The sequence below is a fragment of the Triturus cristatus genome, chromosome 8 (assembly GCF_964204655.1).
Source record: "Triturus cristatus chromosome 8, aTriCri1.1, whole genome shotgun sequence".
Lineage (NCBI taxonomy): Eukaryota > Metazoa > Chordata > Amphibia > Caudata > Salamandridae > Triturus > Triturus cristatus.
The window spans coordinates 1,095,039,510-1,095,065,987 of record NC_140591.1 but is presented as its reverse complement, the minus strand read 5'-3'; the positions used below and the strand labels follow the sequence as shown (position 1 = coordinate 1,095,065,987).

Genomic DNA, 26,478 nt, shown 5'->3' with positions numbered 1-26,478 from the left:
TGCAAATTGTTGGCCAATACCTCTGCATGTTTATGAAAGAGGTCTTTAGTGGAACAATTCAGTCTAACACGCAGAAACTGACCCACCGGGAGGTTTTCTCTTAAGGCCCTCGGATGGTGACTGTCGAATGATAAGAGAGAATTCCTGGACATTGGTTTCTTAAACAGCTCACAGTGTAACGAGTTGCCAATAGGGAAGATTGAAATGTCAAGAAAAGACAAGCGTTGTTTGTCAAACTCTATCGTGAATTTCAAGAAAGTGTTTTGCTCATTAAGCCAGGCGTGAAAGGCCTGAATCTCAAGGCTGGAGCCCCGCCACACCACAAAGATATCTATGTACCTCTTCCACAACACCAGATGTTTGAAAAAAGGGTTGTTGTGGTTCAGTACATGTTGTTGTTCAAAGAGGTGTACATAGAGGTTGGCGAGGCTCGGCGCAAAAACACTCCCCATCGATGTACCAGAAATTTGTAAAAAGATCTGGTCCTCGAAGCGAAAAAAGTTTTCGGTCATCGCTATTCTAGCGCACTGCATAATGAAATGGACCGGTGTTATGCTATCCAGATCCCGTCTTTCCAGGAGCCCTCTGACGGACTCAAGGGTCTCCATTTGTGGGATGCAGGTGTAGAGCGATTCTACATCAAAGCTCGCCAGAATGTCAGTTTCAGGATGGAAATCAATATCTGGCAGCAATCTCAAGACATCTGACGTGTCCTTTAGATAAGTTGGCATTTCTGACACCATAGGCCGTAGAAAAACATCTACGAACTTCGAGAGAGGCTCGAGGAGTGACCCTATCCCCGAGATGATGGGACGTCCCGGGGGGGGGTGTTTTATTCTTATGTATTTTGGGGAGGCAGTAGAAATAAGGCATTACTGGATTATCTATCACTAGAAATCGAGCCTCTTGTGGCGTAATCCATCCTTCTGCCTCCCCTTCCTCAACCAGGTGTTTGATCTCAATAGTAAGCCTAGGTGTCGGGTCCGTGGCCAAAATACGATAGAATTTGTCGTCTGTAAGTTGTCGAAGACATTCCCTCTGGTAGGTGACAGTGTCCTCCAGCCTTGAGATTCAGGCCTTTCATGCCTGGCTTAATGAGCAAAACACTTTCTTGAAATTCACGATAGAGTTTGACAAACAACGCTTGTCTTTACTTGACATTTCAATCTTCCCTATTGGCAACTCGTTACACTGTGAGCTGTTTAAGAAACCAATGTCCAGGAATTCTCTCTTATCATTCGACAGTCACCATCCGAGGGCCTTAAGAGAGAACCTCCCGGTGGGTCAGTTTCTGCGTGTTAGACGGAATTGTTCCACTAAAGACCTCTTTCATAAACATGCAGAGGTATTGGCCAACAATTTGCAGTCACGCCAGTACCCCAGGAGACTTGTACGACAGGCTTGGAAAAGAGCATCCAATAACCATCGTGATGCCCTCTTGGACAATAGCACAATGAGGACACCTAATGAGAGGCTCACTTTTGTGACTACCTTTTGCACCCTCTCAAACAATCTGCAGAAGATGATACGGAAGCATTGGCACATTTTGAACGTGGCCGCAGAGAACATTCCGTCTCCTCTGTTTGCTTTCAGAAAAGGCCCCAGTCTGCGCAATAGTCTAGTCCACACACGACCACGGACTGAACAAACACGTGGTGATAAAACGTTGTGGTCACTACCACCAGTAAGGGGACACTACCCATGCGGGTCATGTAGTGTCTGCCCTCAGACTTCTAAAACCACCTCTGTTGATATTGGTACGGCACGGCCTTGGATACTGAACAGCCACACAAACTGTAATTCAGAGAGCGTGATCTATATGATCACGTGTCCTTGCTCTCTGCATTACATTGGCTATACTACAAGGAAGATTAAGCTCCGCATCAGCGAGCACAAGAGCACGATCCGGTGCAGAAAACAGTCTACATGTCTGACAGACCACTTTCTTGCAAAACATCACAGAGCAGACGACATAAGATGGATTGTGCTTGAACGACCGCTCATTCCCTCACATGTGAGTGACATTTCAAAATTTCTGTTTGTGAAAGAGCAGAAATGGATTTTTAAAATGAAAACGGACACACATGGTCTCAACGACAACATCCCCTGGACATCCATTTGATTGTCAACCCCTCCGTTTCTGAATAGTCACTACATGTGTATAACTCCATGAGACATATAAACTTCCTATGTTCTGTAATTAATACCACTGAGTGAGTGGACTAGCCTAGATGGTGCCATTCAGCCACAGAGATTTTGGAGGGCCTTTGGGCTGTGTGACACGTAGTAGTATATGGTTTTGGACATCGAAGTAGACCTGGCCTATCTCCAACAACATCTTGAATATATCTACCTTCAACTCATCTAGATGGTATCAACTAGATTGACCACGACTAGGGCTATACCAGTAGAGAGATTCTGATTATTATACCTTGTTAGGGAGATAACACACGTAACAGGTCTCTAATCCAGCTATTTAACATCATGTTGTCCCCCATGGGTGCCTAAACTGCTTTGGGATCTAGTGTATTTACCCTGAGTGGTAGGATATTTGCATTAATATTTTAGCCTCCTTTGGGCCCATTTCCACTGACAGACGTGGGTAATTTAACTGAGATGCCGTGCCCTATTGTCTGGAGCAATTCGTCTACGTTGGTTGCGCTTAACTGATGCTACTTGGGGTGGCACAGCCTCCGATCTGTTCTCCCCCTCTCCCTCCAGGTTTTACATCTGGTTTTGCATCGCAGTGTTCTGGATGCATTTTTGCATGGAGTCAGGGTTGGCGGCGCGAGGTGCTTGTGAGCACTGAGTGCGTCGCGTGTTTTGCACATTGTTCGGTGGTGCATGCACCAAGAAGTTTTGATTGTGTGATGCACGATTGAACGGCGTCTGCATACTATGGTCTTTGCACGATCTGCGTCGCTGCGCATGCGCGGTGTGTGGTGGCATTCGAAGCTACGTTTGGCTGTTGATTGGTGTGGTTGTACACTGTGGAGTAGTGACCAGGTTGGTCTCTGCCTTGTTTTCTTTTCTTTATGTTCCCGTTTTGAGACTTGTGAATACACTGCAACGGGTTATGGTCTTCGCGAGTGGTTGCCGCGATCGATGTGTATCACTGCGCATGGGCGGCCTTTGGTGATATCTTGGGCTGCGCAGGCGTAGTCAGAGCGGCGTTAGTGTTTGTACGCATGCGCGATATAGTCTCGGCTAGTACACTACACGACGCATGCGTTCTGTGGCCATCCCCGATCAATGGGGGTGGCGCCTGTGTTTCAGCGCGTCGCTGTAATGATCCATGCCTAGCTGAGCCTTATACGCAACACCTGCGTTTTGGCGCGATTCCCAACTAATAGGAGCAGCTATTTAAGAAGCCTATGCCTAGATGTCGCTACCTCCCAGACTGCTCAGGGTCCAGCTCGAGGTCTCGACGGATAGGTAAGGCATCTGTTAGACTTGTACCCTGATTCAGAGATAATACAGGCGAGATTACCAGTATGGGTGAACTTTGGACCTCTGTTAATAGGTCTTTGATATAGCACCACCCTCTGTTTTTTCATTTTGTTTCTATCATCTTAATCTTTATACCTCGACCAGTAAACAGAGGTGTGTACTGATTTAAACAGAAATGACCATATAAGGTGGTGATATGTTTAATCTTAATGTGAATAATGTTTTGTGAGATACCACCACACAATAGACTTAAAGCAAAATAGTTTGCATGGCACAGTCCTGTCAGGCATTGGGTGTGCAGGTCTGAGAGTCAAGAGTTGATTGGTTCTGTGTTAACTTGTATGTAGGGACTATTGAGTACTGGCATATGTATATACAACCCGTTCTCTTGTGTCCTTATTATTTTCAACAGAGCGGTGCCTCCTATACCGAGCAATCTGCCGGGTGAGGTGAGGCTTTTCTCCCACAGAACGTTGGGTGAGTTACAATCCTTTATGTTTTGAGAGAATGTTCTCTTTTGTTATGGACCAATTGGTGGCCATTCTATAAACCAAGTATTGCTCAAGAGGGGCACTACTAAACATTAGTCGCTGATGCTGTTTTGTTCTGTGTAGACCCCATTATAAATCATTTGTGACCCCTACTATCTTCTCTTTTAGGAAAGAAGAAGAGGTGATTACACCTAATCAAAGCATAAACCATGCTAGTCTGGTAGGGTGGCTATGGCCACATGACATTTTTTACGAGAATTTTGTATTTGATTTACACCATTGTTTACCAAATTGATCCTGCAGTAGCCTTTTTTTGACATCGTTATTATTAGGTCCTGAAGAAAGCCGGGTGAAACAACCAGATCGGCTGAAACATGTCGACCTAGACAGACCAAGTCAGGAAGTAGTCATATTAAGTTTTTGACTAATTTGGTTTTTTTAGACATGACACCTGGTCAATCCACATTAAACAGATTTTTTGACCACGTAGTCATTTTTAAAGCACTATCACATTAATCGCACTGCACCTTTTGTATTTTTTGGAATATTGTTGCACACTTTTGGCAGGAGATTTCCTTTGTTGGGGATCATTGGGACGGGTACCCAGTAGAGCCGGGTGGCTCAAGAGAGTAGGGGCCCTGACTCTGATCCCCTAGGGTCTTACATGACGAAGCTCCGCCATCAAGGGTGGCCCGATAGACTCTTAAATCTTCCTGCCTAGTGATGCAGTAATGTTTTAATGCTTTGACGTAAGGGGCAGCACATACAGCATCATGCGGCATTTTGTTTACCTCTCGACTTAGGACCTTCTGTTAGTGTTTGTAGATTGGTTTTGTCCCGCCTGGACTATGCCAATGCCCTATATGTTGGCCTGCCCGGCTATTCCTTGAATAAACTACAAGTGATCCAGAATGCGGCCGCTAGGCTCCTTCTCGGTATCGCTAGAAGTTGTAGTGTTCGTGTTCATCTTCATGCCCTGCAATGGCTGCCCTGGATTGAGAGGGTTAAGTTCAAGGCTTTGGTCATCGCCCACAAGGGCCTACATAATTTGGGTCCCATCTATCTGCAGAGGCGGTTTGCCTTTTATGTTCCGACTAGAGCACTTCGCACGTCAGCTCTTTTATTTGCTAGGGTTCCGCGCTTCTCCCGGTCTAGGATTGGGGGCAGCTCGCTTGCTGTCAAAGCTGCCGTTGCCTGGAATGCTCTCCCATTTTTCCTGCATAATACTCAGGACCCAGTCTGTTTTAAGCGTCTCCTTAAAACCTATCTGTTTCCATAAGTTTCCTTTAGCTCTCTACTTTGGCTCCCCCCCCCCCTTGGCTTCGCGCTGGGACACTCCTCGGAGTAACTATTGCGCGTTATAAAAATATTTAACATAACATAACATCATAACTTCCTCCTGCAGAAGTTGCAAGTGATCCCCCGAAATCCAGTGGCACTACGGTGGCATGGCTAGAAGGGTCGCCTCGAAGGGGAGGGAGTAGCCCCTTCGGACGATTTGCAGCACCCACCTGTCCGATGTGACGGTACGCCAGTGGAGCAGGTGATGGCGAACTCTGCCTCCCACTGGTGTGGAATGGGCCTGAAAGCTCGGACTAGGAGGGCTTTGAGGCGGATACTGCTGGGGTAGATGTGGACGGACCGGCTCGTTGTACCTCTGCTCCGCCTCGGTGGAATCCACGTCCGCGACCGCGTTGAAGTTGGTTCTGCGGCCTGTGGCTAGACGGATGAGAGGGGGGCGCCCCTTCCTTGGCCACGAAAGGGGCGAAAAGTGGAAGTTTGCGGGCGCGGGCCGAGAGGCCCAAGGACTTGGCCGTAGCCCTGGAGTGCTTAAAGCGCTCCAGCGCACTATCCGCTTTGACGCCAAAAAGGCGACTGCCATCGAAGGGCATGTCCATGAGGGTGCTCTGGACATCCCCGGAGAAACTCAAGGACCTCAGCCAGGCGTGGCGACGAATCGCCACCATGGTCACCATTGCCCTGCCTAGCGAGTCCGTTGTGTCCAGTCCACATCGGATTGCATGCCGTGCCGCATCCCGCCCCTCGGCATGAGCCTGGGCGAGCCGTGTCCGGGCCTCCTCCGGACACTGGGGCAGCACGTCCTCCACCGTATCCCACAGGGAGTGGGAGTAACAGTCCAAAAGACACGCGGTGTTGATAGACCGCCACCCCAAACTAAGGGAGGAGAACAGTTTCTTCCCAAACTGTTCCAACCTTTTGGATTCCCGATCCGGGGGAGCGGACGGGAAGGAGGTCTGGGAGGTTGAGGCCTGGATAACCAGGCTCTCAGGCGTGGGGTGCAACAACAGGAAACTGGGGTCACCCTGTGCAGGGCGGTGGCGTCGGGCCACGTTCCGGTCCACAGGAGGGACTGTGGAGGGCTTGGACCAGGTGCCCTTCAGAACGTCACTCAGTGCTTCATTGAACTGCAGCAGAGGCTCTGAGGAGCTTGCTGACGGTTGAAGCACTTCAGTGAGGAGATTAGTCCTCATGAGGAGGCAGCTCCAGCCCAAGGGCTTCGGCCGCCTTGCGCAGCACCACAGAAAATGTAGCACCTTCCTCCGAAGCCACGGTCGGAGGAGAGATGAAGCCAGTGTCAGGGGAGGTGTCAAGACCGCTGGCATCCCCCAGTTCGTCTGCCCAGTCCTGAGATAACTGGCCCTGCTGGGCCAGAGGGTCCTCAGACCTCTCCCAGTCGCCACCGTCATCCGATTCCTGGTATACAGGAGGAAGGATCGGAGCCGGGCGGAAGATGAACCTGTCACCCATCGGCACCGGGCGGTGCCGGCGGAGGTGTCGTGAGGTCGACCAGCGCCGACTGGGATCCAGGCCTGGATCTCCTGTGGGCCTGCGGCGTCGGGGCCTGAGCCGCCGTCTTGCTAGGCCTCCCAGTCGAGCCTGCGGGGCCTGAAGGCGCGCCGGCAGGCGTCGACGGCGGAGCCAGGTTCCTCATGGCCACGAGGAAGTCCCTGACCTCCGCCGGAGTCGCGTCAGACCCAGGGACCGGATGGTATGGGGTCGGACGGGACTCCTGCGGCTACCAAGGAGCCGCGCGGGTGGTGCCACCCGAACCTTCAGCCGAGTCGCGCGACCGGCGAGGGGAGCCCGAATTGCGATGTCGCCTCTTCGACTTCTTGCTATGCTTCGACTTACCGTATCGCAAAGACTTCGACCCCGATGAGCGGGGATGGCTGAGGCTCCGCGACCGGTCCCTCAACCACCTCCTCGACCAGGACCTTGAGCGGCGCGGAGCAGACTGCCGGAACTCGAGCAGCTTGCGGGACCGCTCCCGTCTAGCCTTCGAAGTCAAGGCCCGGCAGTCGAGGCACAACTCGGCATCGTGGTCGGCCCAAAGGCAATAGAGGCACCGGCGGTGGTGATCTGTGACCGACATCAGTCGGTGACAGATGTCACAAGCTTTGAAGCCAGGCATCCTTATCGGCACCAGAGTCGAGTTCGACGAAGAATGGAACCAAAAGAATTAAAAAAAGTTTAGTCAAAAATTACTATAAGGGTATGCTCTTCACGGATTAGCGTGGAAAAAAGAAGAACCGACGTCTACGCGCGAGGGCGGCGTCTAAGTACTCCGACGACGTCATCCCGGCGATCACGACGACGGACGCGGAGCCGCAGACGACGCCTAGCGACGCACAAGGGTATTGCTGACGAAAAATCTTTCCGGATCCAGCCTGATGCCTGGGGATAGTCTAAGGTGAGGAATCTAACTAACGTGTTTCTTTCAGATAGGGATGACCTTAACCCTAGAAATCAGCTTGCAGAACGGGGAGAATGGGTGGGGCGGTAAGGAATCTATCACTAACTAATGTCTCTTACAGATATATCGTTACCGAAGGTAAATAACTTGTGCATCTGAAAAAGACGTTCGTGATAGATTCCTTACCTTAGAATAGATACCCCAGCAATACCAACCCCAGTGGTGGGTCTGCGAACCAAGATCACACCAGAAAGTCACGGAGAACAGAACAGCCAAAGAAGCCGTCTCTCTGGACTTGGCTGTCCAGGCAATTATGTTTAGTAAACGTGTGCAGCGATGCCCACGTGGCTGCCTGACAGATGTCTTGCAGGGGGACACCACGTCCCAATGCAGTAGTGGCTGCAGTTGCTCTAGTGGAATGAGCACGCAGCCCTACCGGAGGCTCTTTATTAGCCAAAGAGTAACAGGCTTTGATACACAAGACGACCCAGTGGGAGATAGTCTTCTTGTGTACCGTCCGACCTTTCTTGGTGCCAACGCAGCCAACAAAGAGTTGGTCATCCACCCGGAACTGTTGTGTGTGGTTGAGATAAAATGAAAGCGCACGTTTTGGGTCCAGACGGTGGAGCCTCGCTTCCTCTCTGGAAGGATGCGGAAAGAAGGTGGGCAAGGTAATGGTCTGCCCAATGTGAAAGACCATAACAACTTTTGGCAAAAAGGAAGGACGGGGCCTGAGCACAACCTTGTCCGGATGGACTTACAGAAAAGGAGGTTTACAAGAAAGAGCCTGGAGCTCACTCACTCGCCTAGCGGAGATGATGGCAATCAGGAAGGCAGTCTTCAAGGTCAAAAGACAAAGAGGACAGTTGTGAAGGGGCTCGAAAGGAGCACACATAAGATAAGTAAGAACCAGATTCAAGTCCTACTGTGGCATCACAAACGGAATAGGAGGGAAAAGGCGTGTAATGCCCTTGAGAAATCTATTTACAACAGGGGACTTGAAAAGAGAAAGGCCGAAATGGCAGAAAGATAACCTTTGATGGTGCCCAGAGCAGAGCCCTGCCGGGCCAAAAAAAGAAGGAACAAAAGTACCTGGGAAAGAGGCAGAAAGGGGATCCACAGCCTTTGCTGTGCACCATGCCACAAATTTGTTCCACCTGCAGACGTATACCACTTTAATGGAGGTACACCTGGCTGCTAGAATTACATCACAAACTTCAGGAGGCAAGTCGAAAGGAATCAACTGCCGCCACTCAATCGCCACGCAAAGAGGTGGAGGCTGGACAGGTACGGGTGGAGGACAGTCCCCTGCTGCTGCGACAGAAGATCCTCCCGAAGAGGCAGTCGAATTGGGGGAATCGATGCTCATACTAGTAGCTCTGGATACCATACTCATTGAGCTCAGTCCGGGGCCACAAGAATGACTTGTGCCCGGTCGCGCCAGATCTTCTTCAGCACTCTGGGCAGAAGTGGTATAGGAGGAATGGCGTACAACAGACCGCAACTCCACTTGCGACGAAAAGCGTCGCCGGGCGAGTGCCGCCTTAGAAATTCCAACGCGCAGAACTGATGACATTGCGCGTTCTCTTCGGTGGCAAATAGATCTAACCAAGGCTCTCCCCACTGCTGAAAGAGACCTTGTGCCACCTCTGAGTTAAGACGCCATTCGTGATCCATCGTCCACCTGCGGCTGAGTGTGTCCGCCCTGGCGTTCAGAGAACCTGCCAGGTGTTGAACCACCAGGAAAACGCCCTGATGTTCCAGCCATGTTCAGAGGTGCAGAGCCTCCTGACAGAGTCCACGACCCCACCTTGCTTGTTGCAGTACCACATGTGGTGTTGTCGGTGAACACCTGCACTACTCTTTCCCTTGACAGAGGGAAGGAACTCCTTCAGTACAAGTTGCATCGCCCGAAGCTCCAGAAGGTTGATATGGAGGTTGGACTCCGCCGGAGGCTAGAGGTCTCTGATCTCTGCCTCTCCCATGTGGCCACCCCAACCCAGGAGGGACGCGTCAGTCACCACTGTAAACTCTGGTTGGGGAAGGGAGAGGGATCTGCCGTCGACCCAATGTCAGTTCGTGAGCCACCACTGCAACTGTCGTGCAGTGCCCTCCAAGATCTGTGCATGATCGGACAGGTTCCCCTGATGCTGCGCCCACTGGAACTTCAGGTCCCACTGCAGAGCCTGCATATGCCACCTGGCATGATCGATCAGCTGGATGCAGTAGCCATGAGGCCCAGCAGTCTAAGGGTCACCCTGACCGAAACCCGGGACAAGGGCTGAAAGATCGGACTCAAAGGCCGAATATCCCGGACTCTCTGTTCGGGAGGATAGACCCGAAACGGCGCCGTGTCCAGAACCGCTCCGATGAAGAGGAGCTTCTGAGAGGGAATCAGGTGCGACTCCGGCACATTGATGAACCCCAGCAAATGCAGGAGGTGAGCTGTAGTCTGGAGGTGGAAGACGACTGTCTGGGGCGAGCCCGCCTTTAACAACCCATCGTCGAGATAGGAGAAGACTGAAAGCCCTGATCTGCGCAGATGAGCTGCGACCACCGCCATCACTTTCGTGAACACCCGAGGGGCGCTGGTAAGGCCAAAAGGAAGCACGGTGAACTGAAAGTGCTCTTGGCCTACTGTGAACCGCAGGTAGCGTAGGTGGGCCCGCAGAACTGGGATGTGGAAGTAGGCATCCTGCAAGTCTAGCGCTACCATCCAGTCTTGTGGATCAAGAGCAGACAAGACCTGAGCCAAAGTGAGCATCTTGAACTTCTCTTTGTGGAGGGAGCGATTGACACTGCGGAGGTCTAAGATAGGACGCAGGTCCTTGCCCTTCTTTGGCACCAGAAAGTAGTGGGAATAACAACCACAACCTACTTCTGGCATCGGAACACGCTCGATGGCCACCTTGGCCAAGAGGGCCACAACTTCCTGCTGAAGAAGCACCAAGTTATCACCTGACATGCGGTGGTATTGGGGTGGCATGGCTAGAGCGGTAGTCTCGAAGGGGAGGGAGTAGCCCTTTCGGACTATCTCTAAAACCCACCTGTCCGATGTGATGGTGTGCCAGTGGGGAAGGTGATGGCAAATCCTGCCACCCACTGGCGTTTGATGGGCTTGAAAGCTCGGACTAGGAAGGTTTGGAGGCAGTGGTGGCGGGGGTGGAGGGGGACTGACCCTGCCGCTGGCCCCCTGAACCGCAGAGGCGGTTCCCATGTCCGCGGCCACCTGTGGCTCTGCTGCGACCGTGGTGGGTTGCCCCTTCCGCGAGCACGAAAGGAGCGAAAAGCAGAAGGCTGAGGAGGCCTCGTGGCCAAAAGGCTCAAGGACTTGGCCGTAGCCCTAGAGTTCCTAAATCGCTCCAAAGCACTGTCTGCCTTGTTGCCAAAGAGGCGAATGCCATCAAAGGGCGTGTCCATCAGGGTGTTCTGGACATCACCCGAAAAGCCAGTTGTCCTCAGCCAGGCGTGGTGGCTATGCGCTGCGCCACTGTCATGGAAATCGTCCTGCCCAGCGAGTCGGCAGTGTCAAGGCCACAACGAATTGTGAACTTGGCTGCATCTCTCCCCTCAGCAATAGCCTGAGAGAGTACAGTCCGGGCCTCCTCTGGACATTGGGGCAGCACCTGCACCACCGTATCCCCACAGAGTGGGAATAACGGCCCAAGGTGCATGTGTTCAAAAACCGCAGCCCATGACTGGCGGAAGAAAAAACCTTCCCGAACTGCTCCAGTCTCTTGGATTCCCTGTCCGGGGGTGCGAAGGGAATGCGCTCGGGGATGCAGAGGCTTGGACAACCAAGCTCTCAGGGGTGGGGTGTTGGGAGAGGAAAATAAGGTAGCCCGGGCGGTGGCGTTGGGCCACGTTCCTGCCCACAGGAGCCCCCGTGGTGGGCCTGGACCAGGTGCCCAAAAGAACGTCAGAAAGTGAGTCATTAAAGGGCAACAGTGGTTCCGCAGAGGTGACTGCTGGCTGAAGCACTTCAGTCAGGAGGTTAGAGCTGATGGCCACAGTAGGTAGCACGAGGTGGAGAGCCTCGGCCGCCCTACGCAACACCACAGAAACACTCGCACCCTCCTCCGTAGCCACGGTAGGAGGAGAAAGCATGCCAAGGTCTGGAGAGGTGTCCAGACCACTGGCTTCCCCAACTCCTCTGCCCAGTCCGGGTCATACTCGCACTGAGCTGCGAGAGGGTCCTCAGACCCCTCCCAGTCCTCCCCTTCCTCCTCATGCTGTTCCACAGGCCTAAAAGGAGGAGGATGGATTAAGGGAAAGAAATTCCCAAACGGCGTCGGAATCGGCGTTGGTCGACACCCTTCCGGCACCGTATCCACGTCGGGGCTGAAACTGGGGTCGGATTACGTCAAACGTGGTGCCAGTGGGGTAGACGCCAGTGGAGGTGTCACGAGGTCAACCGGCGTCGACCAGGATCCACGGGAGTCCTGCGGCGACGAGGCCGGAGCCGACGGCGAAGTCGGACCGGAGCAGACGGCGTCAAAAGGCGAGGACTCCTAGTCGGGCCCGAAGGCGCCCGACGGCCCAAAGATGCGAGCCATAGCAGACAGGAATTCTTGTACCTGGGCCGGAGTCGCCAACAAACCCGGAAAGGGGAGGTAGGCTGCCGGCGACTGCGTAGAGTGGTACCTTCCACACCCTCAGCCGCGTCATGCAACCGGCAAGGGGAAGCCAGAGAACGATGACATCTCTTCGACTTCTTGTGACACTTCGTCTTACCTGACCCCGAGTGCGAAGACTTCAATTCCGAAGATTTTCCATGACGGTGGCTCCACGACCTCCCTCGGGACTTCGAACGGTGCAGAGCCGACTGCCGGGCTTCAAGCAGCTTTCGGAACCATTCCCGCAAAGACTTCGGCGTCATGGCCGGCAGTCGGAGCATGACTTGGGGTCATGGTCGCGCCCCCAGGCAGAAGAGAGACACGCGGTGTGGGTCCGTCACAAACATCATGCGATGACAGTCCCTGCAAGAATTAAACCCGGGCATCCCTAACTGCACCAGGAGTCGATCGATTCAAAAAGAATGAGACAAAAATCCCCTAAAAATCAGTAAAAAAATGACTGGGGTACTGCTATTCCCGGATCTACGCTTGGTGGCGTGGAAAAAGAAAGAACTGACGTCCGCACGTGAGGGCGGTGTCTAAGTAGCTGCCGCAACATCATCCAGGCGATCACGACGCCTACGATGGACGACGAGCCGCACGAGCCCACCTTCCAACGCGCAGGGGTACTGCTGACGAAAACTTTCCGGATCCACTGACGTCTGGAGATATTCTAAGGTAAGGAATCTATCACTAAAGTGTCTCTTTCAGATGTTGCCTTTTAACTGATTGCAGAAATACATGCAGGCACCTTGCCTATTGGATAACTGCTTAGGTCGCATGAGGGATGTTCACAGTAAGACACCAGTATCAATTCTTTAAAGACAACAGCACATCTAGCTTCTTAACTGAACAATAACTGTTAGCAAGTTCAACTCCCCAACGATCCATAAACAGCTTGTCTTTAAAATAAAAAGAAACCTCACATATACAGATATGAGCCTTTTCATAGAAATTTAAAATGTATATTGAGTTTTTATACGTTGGAACCAGATTACAAAAGAGTGGATATGCTCCACAATTAAAGTAGCACAATCATATGATGTTCCTGAGCCGATAAAGAGTACCATAATTTAGAAAACACTATCAACAATTATCACGAGAAAAGACTAGGCTCTGCATGTTGTAATTTGGGGACTGAAAAACAACTGCACCTAAGAAACGTCTATCATTTTTTGATAAAGGGTGGAGTAATAGATTGTGTGATAAAATATTGACATTTTTACAAAGGCCAATGTTGAAATAATCGTTGTTGAAAATGTCTCCGAGCACATGCAATGAGTGTTATTTCAGGATGGTGCCCCAGGATGACAGTAGACTTGCTTGGTTAGTTGGTTTCAAACTCACAAACGACTAAAGCCACACAAGACTGCCACCGATAGACGTCTCTGGTCCGGAACTCCACAACCTGTCTGCCAAAGTACACATGAATTAAATTAAGCAGCTATTTACCTTTATTGTGTTACTAAAGGGCCAGGAAATAATTCCATTTGTAAAAGATTGTACAGCACATTTTTAATTAATATTAACTCGGCAAGGAGTTTTTTTCTTTCAAAGAAATAGGCTTAAATATCAACATCTAAAAAAACTATTTTGGGAAAGAGCATATGGATTGGTGTATGTTTCGTGAAAAGGTGGTGTATGTGGCAAGGGGTAAGCCTGGGGCGTGGGTGAAACTCTGGGGCCCCTGGAACGCCTACCGCGGGGGTATTTGTGAGCCACCTCTGCTACCGGCTGCCTCGCCTGCTCCGTCTCCTTAGACGGCCCCCCTCCCCCGGCCGCGGGCGCGCGGTCCCCCAGTCCCTGGCCTACTCCCATTCCCCTCCTCAGAGTTCTGCTGCTGGTTTGGATCCCCCACTTATGGAGCACGTGCTGTCACTTTGGATCGCGGGTTGCCTTGCGGGTGTGGTTTTTTGGTGTTGTTTTGTTTCAAGAAAAGGGAACCGTATTGTGGGCTTGGAGCTGTGTGGCCTGCACCATTGATTACTCCTGTTTCACTGCTCTGCACTACCGAGAGACTTTTACTGTATGTATGTAATACGCTTTTGTCATTCTAGCGGCCGGCCGGGTGGTTGTAGGCCCATACCTGTAACTTTTGCAACCTGTAATAAACGGTTTCAAAAAAAAAAAAAAAAAAAAAAAAAACTATTTTGCTTATGCTATTGTTGGTTGGTTTTTCTTGGAAACAATCTGACTTTTTGGTTCCATACACTGTTCTATACTATAGATCCACTATTACAGATACAAGTTCCCTTTAGCAACTACAGCTCACTAATTGACTGAATGTATGAAACCAGCATGTACTACAGCACATTCCAAACCAATAGTGCGATGGGAGGCTTTGATACAGATTTTATGAATATTGTTTACGGTAATATTAAAAACATAGGCAAATGCCTGAATTATTAACAGACGCATTGCATATTTATCGTAATAAACATTTTTATAGAAATTCTTCAAGAATTTTGACCGCAATCAATTGAAAAATATTCTCTGTATACTTCCACAATTAAAGAAATCTAAATATCTAGTTTTTTTCCTTTTTCTAAGGCAGCCTTTTGGGAATAAAATGGGTAGACCGAGAAAAATGAACAAATGACAATGCAGAATTGAATAAATGCGGCATTACTTTTTTTTATGATAGTAGCAAGTAAAAGGAGTTAGAATGAAGCAAGCAAAACATCCTATAGGGGACAAGAAGTTTAATCACACTGAAGAAAAAGGAGGATTGACGAAGTAAACTGCTAAGAGAATACTGGTTAGAAAACAGTTGAGATGTGTGCGATAATAAGGTGAATGATCCAGGCTATCGCAGACAGTCGAGAACTTCTCCTTACTATCCTTATATCTAAACTGTTATCACTGGAACAAGATCAAGGGACCAAAATACTCACTTTCTGTCTTCATCCAGGGCATTTCAGGAAGTAATTTAAGTACTACAAACTAATTTATATCCATAACCTTTCTCTTAGTGTTTGTTGGCCCTTTTAAGTTCCTATCATCCGACCGTTCTTTCCACGCAAACATTTCCCTATAATAGTGTGACTTTTATCAAAAAACAAAAACATTTTATTTAAATAAAAAAGTTGCAAATATTTACCATCTGGTTCATCATCACTAGTGTAGTCTGGTCTATTCTTGTAACAGAAGAAAGTGACAGGCAATTGAAGACTTTCTGCAAGGGCCTTTTGCTCAGGTGTAGGGATGAGTTCAGATACAAATATGACATCATCCGATGAGTCTGGTACTTTCTTGTTTTCAGCTGTAATGAAATAATTCAACAATGAAATTAACTCCGATTTTAATAGTTGCCATTTATGACCGTCAACTAGCATTGGAAGTTGGAAGTAATTAACTGTACAATTGGTGCCAGTTCCTCAACTTGTATAATAAATATATTGAATGGGATTTTCTAGAGTTCATATTTAAAGCCAGTTACACTCTGGCAGAGCTACTCCATTGCCCTTATGAATGTGATGCGACAAGCATAGGAGCTATAAGATGACTAATTGCATGTCTACCAAACAAAACATAGTTTTCAAGTGCGTTTGACCAACTGAATGACTCATGCTCCAAAGTGTACACCTAAACAGGAACTAAGGCTCTATACTTTACTCTAATAACTATGCACAAGCATACAGGGATACACAGTGAGAACTGCAAGGTGCAGGCACCCAAAGCATGGTGAATTCTCTTGCCTTGTGTTGGCCCTTGCATACAAATATGAGTCATGGGTTTAAAAATAATAAAAATAATGCATTTTACAGAGGGCTTGAAATCTAGAAATGGTAACATTTAGCAATAGTAGGGAGTTAACCCCTTCCATGCTGCGCAGATTCCGCCGCTGTGCTGACGGAATCTTGCGCGGGCGTGGTCATGACGGAACGGTTCCGTCATGAGCACAGCTCAACCGTGGCTCATGACGGAACCGTTCCGTCATGAGCACCGAAGGGGTTAAGCTTATGAAGAGCATAACATGTGGATGCTTGGAAGTATTAAAAGCTGGTTTAGATCTTCATTTCAGCTGCCATGGTCATTCCGACTTTAAGCATTTGACGGAAGTGTTCTTTCCGAAATAGGACCCATCATTTTGATGCAGCCATCTTACATTTAGTTCTAGACAACACAATACAACAGGGACTATTAAAACAAGGAGAGTACAGGGTACCCAATTGGATACCCTGTACCAGGTGTTTGAACGACAGGTCAATTTACAAACATTTATTATAAAGGCGGATTTGCATTCTTCTCATCTTTGCATGCGCGTGGACAGCTATCTTTTATCAGATTACACAGATGTGATATTGTCAGCACTTTTCAGGTAATACAGGTTGCTAAATATATAAAAAAAAAAATAAAAAAAAAATCGCAGTGTTTTATATAGCGCGAACTTGACCCGAATCCAATCAGGTATCAGAGCGTTTTACATAGCACCAGCTACATTACATTAGGACACACATTCATTCTTTGTTAGGCACGGGGAGATTAAGTGATTTGCCCAGAATCACAGGATGTTCAGCGTCATTACCGAGACTCGAACCCAGTTCCCCAGGTCGAGCACCCTAGTCGTTAGGCCAACTCCTCTCCCCATTTCTCAGCCAATAAGCATTTCAATCTGAGGCAGTTTAGCCTAAGGATTTTTCAATGCGAAAATTTGTCACTATTACAGATGGGTGCAGAGAATGCCTAATTTGAACCAGGTTTTTTCTAGTTGGACTCATTGGGACTTATTTTGGGGGCTGGTAAGTTTTTTCATTATCAGACACCGACCCTAAACAAAAGAGAGGAAAAACACAAGGGCGAAAAAAAAAGAGCACGAGAAAGGCAGAAAAAACATGACAATCTGAAAAGCAGGAACCTGCAAGAGTCCGATAAAGGGGCAGGGAGTCTAGCTGAAGAAAGAGGCATAAGGTGCAATCAAGACTACACAGTCTTGGAATTCGACACTCCAACCTTCGGTAGCTTGGGCCGTGGGCTTCTGAACAAAACTTTGGGCTTCGGCCCTTTATAAATTAAGCAGTGGGTGCAGAGGTAGTCTCTAATTGATGAAAAGATGTGCTTCACTAACAGATGACAATTGGATCTCTTAGTCTTGTCGGGAAAGCAGTAAAACAGTGTCTATTACGAGCGAACCAATCTCTGACTGTGTGACCAACCGGGACTGTGACCAATTTCTCACAGCTTCTTAATTAAGATTACTACTAAATCCTTGTATGTGTGCAGCGCCCACCTTACCCAAAGCAGAACCCTACTCTAGAAAGTTACACTTATTTTGAAAAGAAATTGGAAGGAAAGGGTTGATTTGAAACTAGAAGGTGTTCTCTTACTGCATATTTTATTTACAAGCACGGTAATTGTGAATTATTTCACTGCTCAGGTGGGTATTGTTTCACAACAGTGACAGAGGGTTTAAGAACGTAAGAAAGCTGGAAGAATAATATGCATGTAAAGACTAGAAAAAGCGATTCACAATTCCAGTACAACTTTTAAGTAAAATACACTTGATGATAAAAATCATAGCATGCCAAAGCAAACCTCAATTTCCTTGCAACCTGTACAAAATATTTGTGAAAATATGCATCAGTACAGTGACTTTCGAATGTCAAGTGTTCTGACTTACAAAAAGCCATCTGATTCTGCCTTTCAGCACCAATTGTTCAGAAAGTTATCAAATGCACCTACCAAGAGACACATCTGGCACATAGGATCAGCATCGTCCACTGAAACCTCTACTGTGTGATAGACGGCCCCAAAGTCTGCACAAATACAACTCATTGTTCAGGGTCCACTTTGCCAATATGCTACTACACACTGTACCCTACCGTTAAGAGGTGGAAGTTCCATACAAGAGGCTTATGCAATGGTGTCCATCCCTGTATACTGAGATTTTTAGAATGTAGGCGCCAATACAAAAATATCGGTCATCTGTTTTTTTCTGCATTTGTCTTGTTTTCATAAACCATTAAGATCAGTGCTTAATTTGGATCAATGTCTGATGTTGAAAAATAAGTTTCTCCTGGTCCCCAAAAAGAAGCACCTGTGTCCACCAGCACCAACTACTGGCACACAATCAGAGAAGGAAAAGCAGGAAAGTAAGCCTGGAAATGAGAAGAGAAAGAGGAGAAAAAAGTGACAGAGGAGGATGAGTGGGCTGAAAAAAACAAGTGTAAGCAAAATAATGATGCTGGCAAATAAAAGTCGTGGAAGAAAGAGGCTTGAGGTGGAATCCAGTCGAATCAGCTTTGGTATTAGGCAGCCATGGGCTCCCAAGGAATAAACGGGGTCTTGTTATTTTTATTGATTTTAGAAATTAAGCACTGACAAGAATGCTAAGAATATTTGCTCACTTTGTTGGCCTCCATGCACAGTACAGTCTTTGCAGATGGTAAATTATATACAGCTGCTGAGCCTTCCTTCAACTTAACGGGTTAACACAATCTTATTAGAGCTCTGGTGGACGTGCTGTGTGCTTACATACAATCAAAAGCGGCACTGCGACAAAGGATCGAGCGCTAAAAAAAGAGGGTCGTTGGCACCAAGAACACATATTCTTAAGTAAACTTTTGATAAGCAATTTTCAAAATGTAGTTTGTTTAATTAGGTTCTATCAACTAATATTCTTTATCAATGTTTATTACAAATAATGTTATTGTACACAATAATCTTAATCACAGCCAACTCGTTTTGCTGCTTCCATGCCGCTTTCTCAAGGAAGTACATTTATTTGTGTGTATGGTTCTTGTCTTCTATCGACGTGTCTGATATATCCCTGTGAATTTACTACCATTGTATTTGCAACCGTCTTTCCTACTGGGATTCTGCTTGTGCCTGGCCTTGTCTGACCCTCTGCTTTATAGGAAGTTATTCCTCCAATCTGCTTTGTAGAATTCCGATTCCTTATTCTGTATAATCGGCAGATCATTTGAGACCTGAAGGTGACATGCTCATAAGTAGTAACTTTGAACTCATAATAGTGACTCCTTTCACCGAGACTGGTAAGACTATGTATAATGACCCTCCCCCCTCTATCATTAGTAGCTTTCCAGGAAGAGACAAATCCATTTTTAAAAGGATACAAAGATCCTTGCAATTCCTGGGTATAGCATTGGAATCAAATTAGAACCCGGGCCGGGTAGGCAAAGCCGGACCCATTAGAGGCCCGGGCAAAACGCCGTCCGGGGGCGGCGCCCCTCCCCCGTCCACCCCCCTCCTGCATTTGCATAAGGGCTAGGCCGTAGGGGGCCAGGATTGGCCCCCGAGGGCGCGGGCAACCCCCCCCAATCAGGGGGCGAGCACAGGGGCCAGGGGGGGGAATAAAAGGGGACACAGGGTCCAGTGGAATCACAAATCCCCCCCCCCGGGCCCAGGACAAAGAAAGAAGAATCCCACCCACCCACACCTAAGAATCAGGCGTCGCAGCTGCAAGGTGGAGGGTAGCGGAGCTAGACGGACTAAATTAACAAACGAAAGGGGAGAACCCATTAGAAGATAAATGAGAGGCTCTTGCAGTGCCTTGGGGATGCCGCACGGCAGGGGCACTGAGGGAGCCAAAAGGGCGGCACGCCGCCAGCAAAGACTAGAGACAATGCTCTCCCCATGACCCTTGGGATGCCTCACGGCAGGGGCTCAGAAGGAGACAAAAGCAAAGGACCCAGTCACAAGAAAATAGAGTAGATACGCAAGAAAGGCCCTTGGGATGCCAGCCGGCAGGGGCCTCTGGGAGAAGGGAGGGCCCACGAAAGGGCACAGGGCGAGCGGGACGGCACTTGCGGCCCAGACAGGTCCAAACGGAGACCCGCCTAATCGGTAGCAAGCTGAAGCCTAGACCCGGAAGCAGGAAACACAAAAAGGGTTCCCTCCCCTCCCAGGTGATTGATAAAGCTGGGTCAAGAATAATAATGCAACATGTGCATGACCAGGAGCAATGTGATACAAATGTATAAAGTGTTAGTATGCGAATAAACTGCGACCTTTTCAGGCACCCAACAAAAGTTGTCAGTGGTGATTTAAGGTAGCAGAGCATTGCTGGAGGTTACGAGGGGGGGAAGCGGGATTCGCCGCCTGGATGGGGTTTGCATACTGCAATGCCCACTACTATGAGCTGACCATATCCCATTCTTTGTACAGTTAAATAGGCTTTATCACTTTAGTGTTCTATTCCTTGGTACAAATCATTGAGATAAAAAATTAGTACATATGCCAACAGTGTGCCAAGTGACTTTTGTGCTTATGTGTTTCCTTCTATTGAGTGGCTTATGTTCAAAGTGGTTAAAGGTGCAGATATAAGTACATTTTGCAACTAACAGTATGGCATAGACAACTGTATACAGTTGCATAGTTGTACTTATTCGCTGGGAATTCCATTTATCATACACCATCAAGAAAGAAACAATAGCAATTTTTAGACCTAGTGTTAGCCAAGGCTTTGATTTGACTAAAATTATAAATATAGTATACTTTCTCATAGGGGCTTTCTGCCAGCACGCTTCATCCCTTGTTATGTTATTGTTTTGTTCACATTCTTCTTTCGCCCACACAGCAAAGGGAAATAGCTCGAAGCGCTCCGACCACTGCCTATCTCACTGTGAGTGAGGCCATTCTGCCCTTTAACAAGGAACACGAACACACACACACACACACACACACACGAACACACACACAGACACACTTCCGTTCAATGCTAAGGACTACTACAATTGCAATATGTGTTTTCTGAACCAAAATTGTTTGGGGGGCTTTAGCCATATTTATCTTTTCGGATTGATAAGGCCCAGGTAGCTTGCCCAAAAATGGTTTTGCACAAATCATGGCAAAACAAGCCCTGACAATGCTAAAAGTCTGGCAAGAAACGCCAGATCAGATGGTTGGAGATGGAAAAGCTGATAGGAAGGCCCAAAATATGGCGAACAGTTAAGTTCTGTATCAGTTGCAAGAACTCGAGAAGAAAAATGTAAAGGCCTAGGTAGAAGTTCCAGTCATCAAGGCACGAAAGTGTGGGCACTTGCACTACCAGTTATTTGAAACTGTGGGGTAGAGAAGGAATTATTTGCCATAAAACTCACAGAATGAAGAAGCAGGTTAAATATACCTTGCTCACCTGTTCCTTGAAAGATAAGGTGAAGTCAAAGATGAACACCCAGGTTTTTGGTAGAAGAGGATGGTGTAGGCAAGTTGTCAAGCTCTTAAGGCCGAGTTCCACATAGTGTACCCAAAAAGCAAAACCTCGGTCTTGTTGCCATTTAGTTTTAAAGGGGTTCTGCTTATCCAGGTGGCAGCCACAGACTTCATTAATTTATTTCAACCTATTTTAAATTAGAGTGAGGATTAAGGAAGGATAAGCTAATTTAGTAAATGAATTTACAGTCAGGCAGAACTTTAGGCAATTAATTGAATTCAATGTAGTTCCATTTAAATGTATTTAAGGGTTTAGTTAAGATCAGCATATGTGAACATGTTTATTAATAATAAGTATTTATATTAAAACAATTTAATTTAGAAAAAGGGCTACGGTTAAGGTTACTTATTTAATTACATTTAATACACTATTATCTGATTTAATTTAAGGGTTAGAATACTCCTGTAAATTAAGTACATTCAGTTAAATGTAGTGTAACAATTATTGTTAGTTTAGTGTAGGGTCGATGTAGTGTAAATGCAGGGTTGAAGTAGAGTTATATTATAGTGAACACTTACCTTGCTAAAGCAGTTGTAGATGACATAGTGGTAAGTCAAGGTATCGGACCCTGAAGTAACATACAACTGGTTTTCGATCCTCCCTCCATCAGTAAGTAGCAGAGAGAGGGATAGAACACAAGAACAAAATATATTGCACCACACTTGCCTGACAACATGCACCATAATCCACTGAGGCAAAGGCCACACTCCATGCCGTGAACTCAGCCATTCAAGGAGCAGCACTCCTACTCGTGTTCTCTGCTTCTGTTCCTGCGCGTGCTCAATACCTGGAGTTGGCTATCTGTTTCTGGCGACAACAGCTCCCTACACCTTCCTCTCAAAGGTTCCAGCATTTGACTGAAGGAGTGAGTGTGTATTTGGAGCACTACTACGGGTGCCATAATGCTTCTGGGCAATGGTCACAAGCCCTGGAGCAAACAAGCCCTTCAAGAGGCTGCAAATCCACCTGCAACTTGGTTAAAAAATGGACACATTGTGTACCGATGTGATATTTGATTGGAGCATGTGATTACATCCCCCTTTTTGTTTTGCTTGATGCTCAAAGTAAGATGTGCATTTTCACATGTCTGCAGAGAAGGCCAAAAAAGAGGTCCACGATGATGAAAAGTACCAAGGCCAATGAGAGAAAGAAAAACACTAATGGATATTGCTAGTTCCAGGCAAAAGAAGAGCAAGTTGGAAACTAAAGGACAATGTGTTACCCTTGATGGTACATTTAATATAGTCGAAAATTTGTTTTTTTCCACACTGTCTGTTCAAATAGAAAACCAAAATGGGGGATCAACAACTGGCACTAGCAGTGACAATGCCAAATCATTTTGTCTGCTTCGCTGAGCCCTGGACAACATACCTTATTTTGATTTTCCTCTCCGTCTATAGACATTATTGAAACTTATAGAACATTATGTCCCAGCTGTAGTTCTAGTCTTTCATATTGTAGTAATGACTATACGAAGTTGATCTTGGATACTTCATATCCTCCTCTCACATAAGTGAAGAAACTTTCAATGCTTTCTACAATTTGCATGTGGAAATAGATGGCTTTTAAATTAATGGTGCACATCAAGTTCTTACATTGGAGTTGCTGAAATATTTAATAAGTAGTCAATAACTGTATATTTATCTCCTCAATACCCATTGGTTCACTGTGCAAATATCAAGGAGGAATCTAAATTCCTGTACTTACATTTTCCGTCATATCAAATACTATCAACATTAGATCAATTTCCCAAAAAGAGACAAAGGTCCAGGCCCCGCGGATTGCTTTTCCAGAGGCTGACTGATGTCCTGCTGCAGCTGATGTAATCGATAGACAAGACTTTGGCGGTATAAGTAACGGTTTTGCCTGATTTCCAGCACCCTTCAATCTCTTATTTTACATTAATTCTGCAATATGGTATGAAATATTACATGCCATCTGGATAGAGCAAGAGTGAGAAAGTCATTGCTTTGTGTTAGCATGTGCTTCCTTACAGCAGCTGAGGGCTGTTGACCTAGCCTCTCTTCTGCCTTCTCTGCTGAAATAGCTGCTTCGGGTAAATCAGCTGCTCACGTTACCTATTAATGGTGGTACCTTAACTTTTCATCTAATGAAGCTCATTGTCAGAATGAATACCAATGAGCCTTGAGCAAGAATAAAAGTGACGATAGGTTCGGAAATAATTCAATTTATTTTATTACTGCAAACTGTAAGGAATTCAGACACAATTACATAAACCTTCTACTAAATGTAATTCATTAAAGGTAATTTATGCATTAAGATGCGCATGTAATCAAGCATATATTTGATGCAGTCTAAAAGATCCATACGTAAATCTGTCAACATAAACCTAGAATTAGATGCTCTGTTGATACTACATATTTGGTTGAACTTTTCTTAAAACATGGGCATGCTGAAAAAAACATTCACTAGATGATCGAAGGTGTTAACTATGGGCCCAAAGGGAGGGAACGTACCGGCTGCTTGCTCAAAGAGAGCTTAACTGGTGCAATATATTTTGTTCATACTCATTGGGATTAAAGAAGCAGGATGTACCTCATTAATGATTTCTGGCCCCCACCACTTACTTATTCCTCTGTCACATAATCTGCCCTAAAAGACGCAGACTGGCCCATCTACAGAACCTAAAACCTTTCGAACCATCTACACTATCAATGATCCTTATTCTAGTCTTTCCTTCGCATATTTTCTCCTGTCTACCCCACATATTCCTCTGATATCTAGCTATCAATGATGCACCTGAATCACACCTTCCCTCTGCCTCTAATTACACCTTCTGCTCATGCAGCCACCATCCAATCAAACTCAATGAAGTCAATACTCAGCCATCTGTGCCAAGTCAACTAATCTATCTACAGATTTTGTTTACCCTCATTACTTCAACACTGCCAAGAGAAACAATCACAGCAATCTCCATAACATTGATCATCACAGTCAATCATACTCTACAACTAAGTCACAATTTAAACTGTACTTCCTTCTACATTACTACCTTATTAAACACATTGTCCTGGGCTAGAGCCGCTTTCAACATCAACATGTCTGCAAATTAATAAGATCAAATGAGCAACCAAAAGAACGGCCAAGTGACTTCTGGCTAACTGAATCTGAATTGGGGACACCAAAACCACAATCAGATCGTGGAAAATTAGTAAACACAAATCTTGCCACAATCTTTCAACTAGGAAAGCAAAAAAACAAAATATTCTGCTGCTGCAACTATATTGAAGAGGGCTCAACAAAAGACATTTACCGACATTGGCAGAAGGTGCCACAAAATATCAGACAAGAGGACACAATCATTCCATCAGACTTGCCTTGCCCGCCTGATAAAGCAACACAGTAACCTGAGTTCAGATATCTCAAATTGACTGGAAAAAGTCACAATCACTGCCTACTGCCTCTTTTTGTCAGTTATTTGTGTTCTCTGCAAGAAGTAGGAGTGCACTAAAGAAATAATATAATATGTACACAGAGCACATGGTGTGTCCCTTTTACATGGTGTGGCATAATCATCTAAAAAAATGCACTACAGTTAGCTACTTTAGTTGCCATGTCTGTTACCTTCCATGCCACTTCAGTATCTTTAAGAAGTGTTTTATGCCACAAAGCTGCTAGCCACTATTTCCAAAACTTTTATCAGTCTGCACACTCTGTTTGACCATTAATGGTTTAAAATTTTCGATTTCAGCTGAGTTTTTAAACAATATAAAACATCATCCTACCGTATGTCTGATTTAACTTTCCATTAACAGACTAGCCTAGATCACACTTGCAGCCATTTACGTGTGTCATTGACCTATGCCAACAAGTAAGAATTATCCTGATTTTTGTATGGTCCCAAACTCTAGTTTCACTGAAATTCTCTTTAGATTGACTGATTTACTCTGTAGGGGCCCACTGCGGGAACTGCAATTGCAGGTGGTTGCAAATACCAACACTGCCTAGTCTTGATCCATAAACCTTTTTCTTCCGCCACCCAACATTACCTGTCTTTATCTCACTCTTGCATGTTCTTTTTTTTTATTGATGCTTTCCTCCCTTTGTTAAAGCTAGTGTATATTTTTCTACCATCTATTTTCTGACTTAGTTCATATCTGATGATGAAAAAGTAGTCCTGGTCCCCAATAAATAACCCTGATGCCCACCACCTGTAACCATCCCCATAAATTATGTAGTGTTTAAGAGGCTCCTTGGTAAAATGTCCTAGTATTACTTTGCTGTGATTAAAATGCTATTTTTAAAAGGAGAATTTTGTAGATTAATGTAAGGACAAAAGATCTCTGGTTGTCTTTGTTTCTTTATTTTGCAAGAAGCCATTTGGCTGTTTACACATACAGCTCTGATCCTAGAAGGCAGGCCTAGAGATTATGCTTCAATTTCTGATTTGGGACTAGACATTTTTTGGCTGGAGGACATTACACCCCAGCTGTCATGTTTACATCAATTAAATTCAACTAAAAGCAAGATACTGAAAGATAAATGCCGCAATTACATAGTTAGATCACCAAAAGATGCATTTAGTTAACACTAAACCAAATATTGAAGATAAAACCGATCTTAGCCCTGGGATTAAGCCTAATTCTAAACATAGCTTTAGCCATAATCATGATTCGAAGTCCTGAACCCTGCGCCTGACAACAAGTTTACTTTTTTGTTATTTGTGATCTAGACGTTTTTGTTTTATTATGGCTGCATACATCAGCAGAGGGCATTTTAATCACAACATGGGTTTTTATAATGTGCTAAACTGCTGAAGTATCCATTTTAATGTTAGCCTTTCCCATAATCTGCCAAGAAACCTGAGATTATATATACAAATACATGCTGCCTGGGATAAGAGATCTAGAGGTGTAGTGGTATTGCAGAAGAAAAACAGCATTTAGTGTCCAAAACAATATTTGTTAATTTTGAATACAACTACAGCTGTCATTCATTTCAATCTAATGTATCTGTAAAACATTGATTAAGTTATCTGTGATCTCACGTGAGATCACTGTGGTATATTGG

The 26,478-nt window shown here is 46.4% G+C and overlaps 1 protein-coding gene across 1 annotated transcript in view; it reads right to left on the bottom strand.

Annotated features, from left to right (window-relative positions):
• Window positions 1-26,478, bottom strand: part of RGPD4 (RANBP2 like and GRIP domain containing 4) — a 795,990-nt gene that overhangs the window by 151,327 nt on the left and 618,185 nt on the right. Inside the window, exon 21 of the mRNA XM_085622637.1 lies at window positions 15,373-15,534. Coding sequence (XP_085478763.1) covers window positions 15,373-15,534 — 162 coding nt within the window. The remainder of the gene's footprint in view (window positions 1-15,372; window positions 15,535-26,478) is intronic.